A 12,157-nucleotide genomic window follows, 5' to 3' on the forward strand; every position below is an offset into this window, starting at 1 on the left:
TAAAAATGAGTAAATGTACTTTTGGGTAACCCATGAGCCTATAACTACCTCTATAGTTCTATGTTACTTCCAACAGATGATGGAAGATAATAATAAAGTAATGATGATTGCAATAGTTATTATTCTTTAAATTTTCATGTTTCTAGCACAAAGACCAGTGTCTGACACATAATAGACACATGGGTTTATCAGTGAATAAATGGCCATGTCTTCATTAGGAAGCAAAATAAGTTACTTGATAATCAAAAACCTGCTCCTCAAAATTTTTATTGTGCTTCAATTGCCAATTAAGGCTTTTATCTGAATCCTTTAGATAATTGCCTTGAATCTTGAATTTGTTGGCCCTAAACTGACTAAAATGGATAATCTTAAAATTGATAAATGAGAATTTCTGATCACAAAGTTTCTGCTTGAGCTAATAAACTCCCTTTATAAAAACATTGATGCTATATTTGGTACTACCATGACTTAAGTTCAAGAAAGCAAAACTTCCCATGAGACCAGAGAAAAAAATTATAATTTTTCATATAAATTAAGATTTAAAATGTTGTAGATATTCCCAGAGAACAATTGGGCATGAAATATAATTAGAACTTGTACACATAACTTACATAAATATTTCTATCGAAATTTAAAACCTAACAGTAGCTCTTTGATGGATAAGCAGCACATCATTTTGACAATGCTTCATGTCTCGGCTTGACTCTGGTTTTCAACTACAGCTTCTCTAAAAACTGACAACCTTCTCCTACTGAGATATTGCTTTCAATCTAATATCAGAATAGTATGCAGCATGCGTTGTTTCTTCAGTGGTTTTAAGGTGCTCATTAAACTATTCTGTCTTTGGTTTCCCAGCCCTCTGTGATCTTCCTAAAGGGCATGCTGGAAATGTGGCTTCTGAAAATCTCTTTATGATGACACCAACTCAGCCACTGCCCAGAAAGTTATTAAATATCCATAAAATAGTCATTGTATATTAGCTCTATAGGTCGCTAGGAGAAACATTGTAGTGCCTGAAGAGGAATGGCAGCTGGCAAGCCATATGACAGAAACATAAAGGAGAAGCTGACATCACCATCTACCCTACACTGACCAGCTCTTTATAAAATTTGTTCCAAGGCAAATGAAGTCACAGAGTGATTGATGGCAGGGCCGAAGAATTGAGAAGAGCTCAAGCTTTCTCAAAATAATAAAGATATCTCTTTTATTCATCTTTGTATTTCACCTTAATCCTTTGCACATAGTAGTGCTTCATTAAATACTGATTATATAATTTTGAAAATGAGTTTAATAAGCCTAGCCAATATAGGATAAAATAAATATAAAAACTTGAAAGTATGGCAATCTAGGACCATTTGTGATAGGAATAAATAGCTTTATATTTTTCAAGAAATTTAAAATAGCTTTATATTTTATATTTCTTGAGATCACCTTTTCAACCAGCTTCAAGATTACCACTGTATCTTAGCACATGTAACAACTGATATTCATAATGATTACTTTGTATAATCAAGAAAATTGTCTATTAAATTCCCTTTCAAGGAAGTTAGGAAATTATATAATAGAGTTTGCAAAAATCATCTTGTAAAATGTTTGAAATTTAAAAGGTTGGAGTTTAAAGAGGGCAGCTCTCAAGTTCCCAGGTAAGTAAGCTGTAGAATCAAGGTTCTAAGTAAACAAGGTTTACTTGGAACACTTTTTAAAGTCCCAAATAGAGAACCTCACTACTATCTTTGACTTCTCTTTTGTCCGTACACCCACACTTGCTAATAAAGTATATGCTCTCAGCCAAAGTTCACAACAAGTTGCACACATTAAATCTAAGTCCATGCTGTTAAAACCTTAAAGAAATCATGGTTTGAAACCTACCTATCACTGTCCTGTTAATTACTCCAAAGTTCTCCTGGCTCTTCAGAATTGCAAAACTGAAGGTAGCTTCAACACTTCTTCAGCCCTAACTCTTTGCTGCATCAAATTCTCCCATAAAATATTTCTTTAGATCACCTTTTATTCTTCCTAATTATTTTAATAATCTAGTATCTAGAATTCTACAATCACTAATCTTTTCATAGTTAGCTTTCTCCTCCCCATCTAATGCATCTCCCTTACACATTTCAGTAATTGGTTTTCTTTTAATTATCTTTGAATCACATCAAACTCTGCTCGGACATATCTTTCTTGAAACAAAAACTTTTTGGTACATATTTTAAGATTCTCCATTTTTTGCCCTTTATATCAGTAAAGAGTCACAGAATCAGAGATTATAAGAACCCACATTTGAGATGATAGCTCCTGGACTACACTCTCCACTCCAGCCGAGCAGACTCGCTCATTTCATCTGCATAGGGACATTCTCACCACAGCCTCTAACTTTTACAAATGTCATATTAAAAATTAAAAAACTAATCAAAATTCCCTTTTCTCTAGCTTTTTTTCTAGCGAATTATATTCACCAATATTTTCCTTCAGTGTTCCCTAAGTTGTACAAAGTCATATTTTTAAGTGTCTATACCATAATGATTCATTTTTACTTGTTTTTACTTCTTTTACCTGTGTACAAACTGCACTCCCTTAGAGTATAAAGTACTTAGTAATGGAGACCAACTTTTTAAATTTATTATGTATGGTGTTTGGTATAGTAAATCAACAATTAGAATTGAATATCTATAATGATGGTTTTCATTTAAACTTTATTTATTTATTTATTCATTCATTCATTCATTCATTCATTCATTCGTAAATAGGTATGGGTGACTACCAGAGTTAGTCAGGGAGTAGTTTGCTAGTGATAGGCTATGGGACTCCATTCTTAACTCAGTTTTAATGTCTAGAATAAAATCGTGAGGACACAAAGAAGAACGCTAAAATGAGCTAAATAACTAAAATTTCAGAACTTACAGATAAGACAAATTTAAGCTAATAATTTCACATTTAAAAGGAAATAAAAAAACAGAGTCCTATTCTTAGATATAATGATAATATTAATAAAAATGATAGTAATATTAAGAACTGCTTAAGTATAAATGAAAGGAAATATTACCTAGTAGCAGCACATATTTTAAAAAAGACTTTTGGACAAGATCTACTTGAGTTATCTGTGACGAGGAGGAAACTAAAAACTATAACATATGGGTAAGGAACTGGCAAGGTATGGCATATAAAAAGAAAGGATTTATTGATGGCAAATGTCACATGGAAAGGGAATTTAAATTGCTTGACTGATTCCCAGTTGTCAATGGAGAATTGGTCAAAATTTCAGGGAGACAGGTCATTATATAGAAAAACTGACTAATAGGTGAAATTCTGCTTCTGAATTTAAGCCCTATATTCTCCCATTCTCATTAGAAATCTTAATCATAATTTAGAAATTTAGAGCATATGGGAACTTCTTCTTGGCGAAGATTGTAATAGTAGCGTTTTAAGTATCTTTAGTTGATTGGCCTAAATAACCTTTCAAGACACTCCCATTCCTTACTACAATATAATAATTTATTAAAATATGATAATTTATTAAGGTAAGTTACTGTGATATAGGTTGGATTCAAGCTAAGAAAGGTATAAAGAAAGTTAGTGGTGCATAGATAGGAAACACATTAATTAGAAATAAAAGTCTTATATGTAACCGCATTAGCTAGAGTAATAGTTAACTGACTTAGGATTGCCTTCTGATGCCATTAGACTTTTAAAGTAAGTTTTATGTCAAATAGAAAAAAGTTTCTGAGAAAAAAATGATTGGATTTTGGAAAAAAGCCTAAAAAGCCCATTTCAGATAAAATGCGAGCAAATGTCAAAAAAGGTGCACCACAATGAAAACATAAATTAAACAGCACCTTATAGTGAATATTTTCAAAAAGAAAGTGACATCACTAAACCTCTTATCATATCAATACTCATCTGGCACTAGGAGACAAAATACTAAGAGAGAAAACCTTAAAACAAATGAAAATGCACCAATCCAAAAACAAAAAACAAAAAACAAAAAAAAACCAAAAACTAAAACAAAATCTTTTGAAGCTACAAACTCAAAGGATATTTTAATTGGACTTGTCCAATGCTTTCAATTTAATCAAGTAGAATTACTTTGAAGTACTTCTTTTTAACAGCCTTTCAAAATGATAAATTTAATTTTTGATGGAGAATATGCATTTTGTCAGAAGGATGGAATATGGTGCCCTTGGTCGAAATATTCTTCACAGAAGAAGGCTATTTCTGCATTGTATGCTTAACATATTTAAAGACACACATTCCAGGTGAGCACCTTGCTCCAAAGTGCATTTTATTTTTATTTGTGGATAAAGCTCTCTTGCTTCACCACTCCCACCCTTTGACAGATCCTATTTCAATATTCCCCTCAGGAACCAATCCTGATAAATTTCTGGAGAGCTTATTGCAGTTAATTTCACATGCACAGATGCTCTTTTATGTCAGGTAAATGACAGTTGTCATACCCAGAGGACAAGTGTGGCACAAATGATGTGCTAGAAGACTGAAAATTCTGCCAAAAAAAAAACTATATATACACACACACACTGAATTCTAGCTGGCTAAAAAATTTAAAAAAAAACAAAACGGAAAATATCTCTAAGCTTAACTTTATATAAAATAAAATAATAAAGGGATATAAAAACAATTGGAGCATTCAAAGAATAGATGCTCCATCTCTAACTTTAAAGTCCATCAAAATTAACCATAGAAATGAAGGTACACTAGTCTAGTCACTTAGTAATTTTGATGTTAACTGTACCAGGCTAACTTCTAATAAAAGAAAGTGTGATGTTACATTGACTTTAAAATGGTTAATTTGGAAAGGAGAGGTGAAGGTCACTGTAGTTTCCAAAATTTCTGAGCTCCGAATTACTAATATCTGGACAAACTGACTTCCTTCCTGAATAGTGCCCAGATGGCAGAGACAACACTGATATGTGGTCTTAGCTGTTTTTTGACAGGGAACTGTCACCAGTAGGTGACCCCATCAGTCTGAAGGCAGGAAAATTACTAAATGATGCAAGAAAGTGCCTGCAGGCCAGTACACCATGGGTCCCTGAGAAGCAGGAGGGCAGAGCCACAGTAAAAACAAATTTTTCGCTGGAGCTTATATAAAGGAGGCTGTGATATTTCTTTGCAGATAGAAGAAAATAAAGGCAATTTAGTTTCCATAGATATTATGTCAAATAAGAGAAGAAACAAATTTTCTTTGAGAAAAATAAGATCTATATAAAAGGCAAAACAACTGGCATAATCTCTGGTAAAAAAAAAAATAGACATAAAAGTTAGCTCTGATGCTGTTCTATGATTCTAGTTGATTCTAGTCGGGAATCAACTACTGTCATAGTGTGGAGACATTATCTCTGTCTCACAACAGCAGCCAGAAGGCAAAAAGGAAACAAAGTCCAAACTAACGCAGAGGTGAAATTTTAATATTAGCCCTGCTCAACAAAATTGGCAAACACAAGTCTAATAAATTTTCAAAAAACATAATTCTAGTTTTCAGAAAGCAACCCAGTATTAGCAATTAATTTTAGCGAAGTGATGCAACTGGAAAACAGATTGAAGAGAGGAGGAGGCTCTTTTCTCAACCCCTCTCCACCTCTCACCCCCGAAATGATATTATAATAAAATATGAAAACTAAAACCAGTGTTTAAAAATGATAGTATTACTTCTTCTTAAAGGAGGGACTTACACTTCTAATATCTATAGTCAATTACTTAGCTCAAAGGAGGGAGAATTACTAAATATTTAAATAAATCACATTCAATCTAGATTTTTGCCATTACCTTTTAGAGATACTCTTCTAAATTAACAATTTTTAACTTATGCTTTCAAGATGTTACATCTAAGCACTAGAGGAAACTATATTAAACATTAAAATGTAGGAAATTAACATTAAAAAATTCAAATGTAAAGAATTAACAGCTGAACTTAAATTTGCACCTTAAAAAAGTGGTATGAGATTTTGTTGAAAAAGAAGTATGCAGTTTACTAAAAATCAAGATCTAGAAACATGAGCCAGGTGTTAGAAGTCAAAATATTGCCATTGAAAGTTGGTTTTTTTTCCCCCCAAAAGTTAAGTCTAAAATTATACTGTATATTCTACGTTATTTATGTTTGTCCTGAAAACTCCGCTCCCTTTATAAATTAAAGCAATAACTATATAACTATATAACTTCAGTAAAAATGATTCTTAATTTCTGTCATCAGACTTCACACTGGTAACTGAATATTGTATAACTGTTAAAAGAACATGAAGTCATGCCTATGGTCTCTCTTTTGATAATTTGATATTAAGAAATATGAATGTAGCAATACCCTCAAGATTCTCTTCCATATGCCAGCATGTACATATGAATTGTCCTCGACATCAATTTATAACCAGGGTCTCATTTTCTTCATAAATCTAACAGGAGTTAAGCGTAGATGACTCAACAGTCTCATTTTAACCAAAAATGTATATAGGCTAAAATCAAAGAGCAAAGAAAACCTTCACAAAAAAGTTCTTTGAGAAATCATGTTTATAAGACTCTGAAAAATCAGTTTTAAGCTCAGTTAATTCTATTTTATTTTTAAAATGCATTTTAAAACCTGATATCAACTATCTTTTCATTTGTAATTTGTAATTGCTCTAACTTTAAATTCTAATGAGCAAAGCCATTGTGTTAAAAGAAAAAGACTAGAAACTAAAACTCAAATCCAAGAGGTCATTAGTACTATTTATCATAAAACAAGATAATTCTTGGAGAGAGTAAGGTTATGTGGACAATTTTAACATCTAGTAGGAAGAAAATAAATAAATTATTTAGATTATTTACTTTTCCTTGGTATGTAAGGCACCCCAGAATTTCAAATATAAGTTTCTAATATACTGGGGGAGATGACTACATTAATGCAACATTCACAGGTAAGTCTTCTGTGTATAAAAGGGGCACACTAGGACAAAGAAGCACCTTCAGCTGTTCAAGACAGGATAAAGTTTTCAGTACCAATTTAGAGGACAGCAATTTTTTTTTTTTTTCTAATTGCTCACTTTGGATTAGTCTATTAAGCTTAGAATATCGGAGCCAGTCTCTTAACGATGGGATAACATTTTGGGCAAATACGCCTTCCAAACACAGACTCAGAAAATGAGGGCAAACAAATATGTAAGTCCAAAATCTACAGTTGGACACTGTTCATGGAGAGTTTAGCATCTTTTAGGCTCCTACCATCCCCAGAAACACGACAGGACAGTTTTTCTACACTATAACTAGAGAAGAATGGTGATAAAAGTCAATGCCTGGGTGGGCGTTTACTGAAAGGGCAAAGTCTGCTCCCCCACAGAGCTAGTAATAAACATGGAAGAAACCATAATCCCAAGCACACATCATGCAATGCCCCCGGCTTTCTGGGTACCTTTCTTTCCCAAATGCAATGCCTACCTTCCGTGTGGACTGCAGAGACATAGGTCCAATTGTAACGCTTGACTATATCAAGCATCGCCCTTGCCTGCAAAGTGTCAGAAGGGACAACCCTCAGGAAGTATTTATACAAAGTTTTGTCACTCAGGTCGATACTTGTGGCGGAATATGCGATCTGGGGGATGTCAAAGAGCTGCAGCAGGTTCTGCACTTGAATGGCTACGGAGCTGGAGCCAGGGCCGATCACACCCGCAATGGGCTTCTTAGTCCTGCCTGGGGGGAGGGACTGGCCGTCAGGCAAGCACCGGTTGAGTCCATCCTTCTCGTCTCGAATGGAAATCAGAGAGTCCCTGATGAACTCAATGCTCTGCTCCAGAGCCACGGAGGAGTGCCAGCAGGAGTCCCGGATCTCACTGCCCAGGGTGATGTTGGGCAGGAGGACTGGGTCCGCGTTGATCTTATCCAACGTGTGGAACATGGCCTCCACCCGCTGGATGCCATACTGCTCCCTGATCTCCCCGCACTTCCTTTCGGGCACCTTCTCGGCGGGAGGCTGGTGGTGGACTGAGAAGAGCGCCCCAATGATGACATCTCCGTCCATTCTGGCCACCGAGCGCTGAGACGAGGCTCCCGCCAGCAACACTTTCCTACCGGGGCTTCTGGGGAGAAGGGACATCTCCCAAAAGATCGCTGGAAAGAAAAGCAAGAGGAGCCGGACCATTGTGATGCGGACGCGCGGTCCAAAGCCGGCCAGCCACGGTCCCAGGCTGGTCCCGCCAGCCGGGTCTGGGCGTGCAGCGACCGCGGAGACGCCGCACGCCTGCCTCTCTCAGCTCCGTCCCGCTCGCCAACACCTCTAGTCCAACGCTTTCGCCGCCTGCACCACCGCCTCTGTCCCCTCCTCCTCCTCCTCCTCCTTTTGGTCCTCCACGGTCACTTCCACTCCAGGGAGGCGTTTCTAGGGGAATTCGAGTCCCCCTTCTTCACCAGTGCACTAAGGTAAACTGAGCGAGGGTACAGTGGGCGTCCTGGTGGCAGCGGAAAGCTGGAAGCTGCCAACAAAAGAGAAAGAAAATCAGAGCTTCGTGTCGCTTGTGTCAAAACTCAGGGGTCAGTGATGTTAATAGTTGCCCGGTCCAATTCATGTCAGCACATCATGATAGCGCTGGAGGGACAGCTTGGGAAGCAGCTCTGGCCACGGTGGAAGGTGCTGTGTCCTGTTCCCAGTGCCCTCATCGGTTCTGGGAGGCGCAGAGCCCCGCCGACCAGCCCCCTCCTCCAGCCTCAAGTCCCCAAGTTCCAATTACCCTCACTGACTTGAGGGGGTGGGAGAAACAGGAGAGGAGGAGCTAGGTCTTTCACCTTAAGAGAACTTTCAGGGTTTGAAAAGATCAACTTTTTCCCAGAAGAAATTTCGAAACTCTTTCATTACCAAGGTGGAAGCGCTATTTCAAAATGAACGCCAACAGGAGTGCACCCTTTAACTTTGAGGGGTTGAAGAGACCCTAATGTACAACCCAAGCAGTAAACATAAATTTGCCAGCTTGAGGAAATTTATATATTAGTAACTAAGGCAACGTCTGGTAAAGTATCTGCATGTCAGAGTTTGGTACGTCCCCTCCACACTCCCATCCCCCAAGAAGCCAGGCTTACAGTAGACGTTCAGGGAGAAAGAGTGCAGATAAGGTAACTTGTTTCCCCGCGGTAGGGGGTGGAGGGAGAGGGTGGAGGGGCTCCTGAACTCGCTTAAATAGGGTCCTTTGGCTGTGCAGTAGTCAGAAAGGGAACGAAGTGGAGCTTTCGCGTTGCTCTCGCGGCGGCAGCCCAGCCCTGCCGCCTTCAGAACCCTGGACAGTGCTCGGTCCAGCTACCGAGACATTTCCCGCAGATGCTTTGACTAGCAGTTGCAATTCTTTGACAACACCCTCACTCCATCCTCGCCCCCGACTTTGCTCTTTCAACCACCCTCCCTGCATTCTTCACACACACACACACCACACACACACACACACACACACACACACACACACACATCCCTCCCCTTGCGTTCTAACCACCTTTCTATCCTCATTCTTTTCGCCTTGCAGCCAATGCTCCTGCAAGTATATTCAAGCCTGGCCGCTTCGGAGGACAGAGGCGCCAAATTTCAGCCGCCCGTGGGGCTGAAGTTGGCTCCCTCTCTCGTCCCTCCCCGGCTCCCTTTCTCAAGGTGAGAGTCGTAAGAGAAAGGAGCTAAGGCAGCATGTGGGGAGCAAAAACACAGGAGGTGAGACAGGCAAAAAGGAGGAAGACAACCCTGGCATCCATGGGTCTCGACGCTTCCCAGGATGCAGGACTAAAAGAAAAAAATAAGCGAGGGTGTCCCTGGGACCAGGAGGAAAAGCCCATAGATTGGAACTGTCTGCAACTGGGGGTGGGTTTCACCGCTAGCAAGTGTCTGCTCACCTGAGTCTGCTTGGAGAATTTGGACTTGAGACGTACCTGAGTCCCGGTAGACAGCGCTATGGTCCCCGGGCCAGAGAACCGCAGCCACGCTCGGTTCAGACGCCTGCTACAGCTCTAATCCAGACGGTGCAAGGATGCGATCTGGGTTGTACACTAGTGCCCTCTTTCTTCAGCACTATTTTACCGCAAGGAAAAAAGGAGGGAGGGGGAGGGGGGAAAAAAACAGGTCACCCAAGGCTTGTCTATAATCTCATGCGTAAAAATCAGTCGTTTAATGGAGGCGGGAGGGGAGAAAAGCTAAGGGAAAGTGGAGAATAATAACAAGACCCCTATAACAGGGTTTTTAAATAAGCTGCCAGATATATGAATAGTCGGATCTGGTGAAAGAATTGAGGAACCAATTAGGCTGCTTTGGGTAGATATTCCTGGTACTTAATGCAAGCATCCAGATACATTTTATCTCCCTGGAAGTAAAGCCCCTTCCGAGAGAAATAGCAAGTAGATACATGTGTAGACATCTAGAGAAAGGCTCTATTAGTAGGTTGCAATGGGAGAGGGCTGCATAGGGTGGGAATAGGCAAGGAGGGGTATGTAATCATGATCAAGGGAAGCCAAATGACAAGAGGTAAACAGTGGCTGCATTTTCCAGGTCAAGATGTAACTAAATTGAGAATGAGAGACGGGTCACATGAAAACACTGGAATGAAAAACACTTATCCAAATTCTTCCCAGGCTGCCATCATCCTCCCGGCGGGTCTACAGTGTTGCTTCTTACTGTGTGAAAAGTGGAAGTTAAATCACATTCCTCTGGGAACATGTTGGCTGAGCAGAATGTGTCCCAGCTTCTTTGGAGAGGAAAGACAAGTGACAGTGTGCCTTTCCACTCTTGCTCAAAGCTTTCTATTTGTGTCATCTGTAGAGAAGAGAGATCAGCTTATGTGGATCCCTTTATAATCACCATGTTCATGTCATCATTATTCTATGGAATGGACACCCGGAGGGGACAAACCACATGAGATTGTTTTAAATACTCTTTAGTACGCTCCATGAAACCCAGGAAAAGAAACGGTGCCTCCAGTCAAGAACAGCAGCCAGTTCTCATTGTGGTTCTGGCCCTTTCCCTCCAAGTGTCATACTTTTCTTAGACAATGTAAAAAGGATAGAACTTATTTCTTTTCCCATACATAATGCACTGAACCAGGTACATGCCCTTTAATCCAAAAACATCTCAGTTCTGGAAGTAACCATATGTATACTCAAGGAAAATAGATGGTAATTTTGTCTTCACGCATAGGGTAAAATGGTTCTCTATCTGTACTGTAAGAAAGATGTCTGCTTTAAGAGCAAGCCACAGGTGTTCACAGTGCCTCATAATATCCCACCTCTATTATTAGCCATTTAACTTACATGTTAGATAATGCTAGCCTAGTCGATAGGGCTCAAACATGATTTTCTTGTAATATTTCATAGATATAGTGAACATACAAAGATTATCTGTACATATATAGACCATTAGATATGATTTGCAGGATTAGAGAAAGTACTGTCTCTGAAGTCCACACTTAACTTCAAAATGTACTCTTCGAAGCTGAAAGTTTTTAATATATCATATTGACATAGTTTAGAAAAGATTCTACTACTGAAGGAATAATTAAGTGTTCAGATTTATTAGTTCTCAATCCAGTCCAATTAAAAAGTACACATTGAAACAAATCATTTTAAAGAGGAAGAATCTTGGGAATCATAACATATAAGATTCATGCATATGCGTAAATTCTATATTATAGGCATTATAGCAAAAAAGGAAAATATATTTCAAATGCGTCCATTTGAAATTATTAATTAAATTTATTGATAATTATTTAAGACCAAACTTTAGAAGTCACAAGGACAAAAATAAGGCAGGAAGAAGGCATTGAGAAAAGGGAAGACAAGATCATCCAAATACGCTTTATCTTTCTGGGAATTAATACTTTACCAAGATAGGCATGATGCAATCCATGTGTAGACATCTAAGGCAAGGTTCTATTAGTAGGATTAAAGAGGATTACTAAAAGAATGAGTTACATAAAAACTAACAAATATAGATCAATACACCAATGTATAAGAGTTCAAAAAATGCTAAAAGTGCATAAGTTCAGAAGTACTGCCAGTATGAATTCGGTGTTGGTAGAGTAATATATTATATTTGATGTGTGATTTGTAGCAGGGAAAAAGTGTTAGGAGTATTTTTGTTTGGGAAATCCATTGAAAACAAAATATAGTTGGAGATCAGGCAAAAGACTATGCAACATATTATCTCAAGACAACAATTTAAATG

The 12,157-nt window shown here is 38.3% G+C and overlaps 1 protein-coding gene across 4 annotated transcripts in view; it reads right to left on the reverse strand.

Moving 5' to 3' along the window:
- Window positions 1-10,008, reverse strand: part of GRM1 (glutamate metabotropic receptor 1) — a 325,790-nt gene extending 315,782 nt beyond the window's left edge. For 2 of the 4 annotated variants that reach the window (XR_005649479.1, XR_005649480.1), the window contains exon 1: window positions 7,414-8,283. Coding sequence is in view for 2 of the 4 variants with exons in the window: in XM_039846961.1 (XP_039702895.1) it covers window positions 7,414-8,113 (700 nt within the window). In the remaining 2 variants the exon portion in view is untranslated. Of the gene's footprint in view, window positions 1-7,413; window positions 8,445-9,837 lie in introns of those variants that run through there. The other 2 variants (XM_039846961.1, XM_039846960.1) reach the window with 2 other exon arrangements.
- Between the last annotated feature and the right edge of the window lie 2,149 nt (window positions 10,009-12,157).

Source organism: Pteropus medius, unplaced genomic scaffold (assembly GCF_902729225.1).
Source record: "Pteropus medius unplaced genomic scaffold, Ma_sr-lr_union100, whole genome shotgun sequence".
Lineage (NCBI taxonomy): Eukaryota > Metazoa > Chordata > Mammalia > Chiroptera > Pteropodidae > Pteropus > Pteropus medius.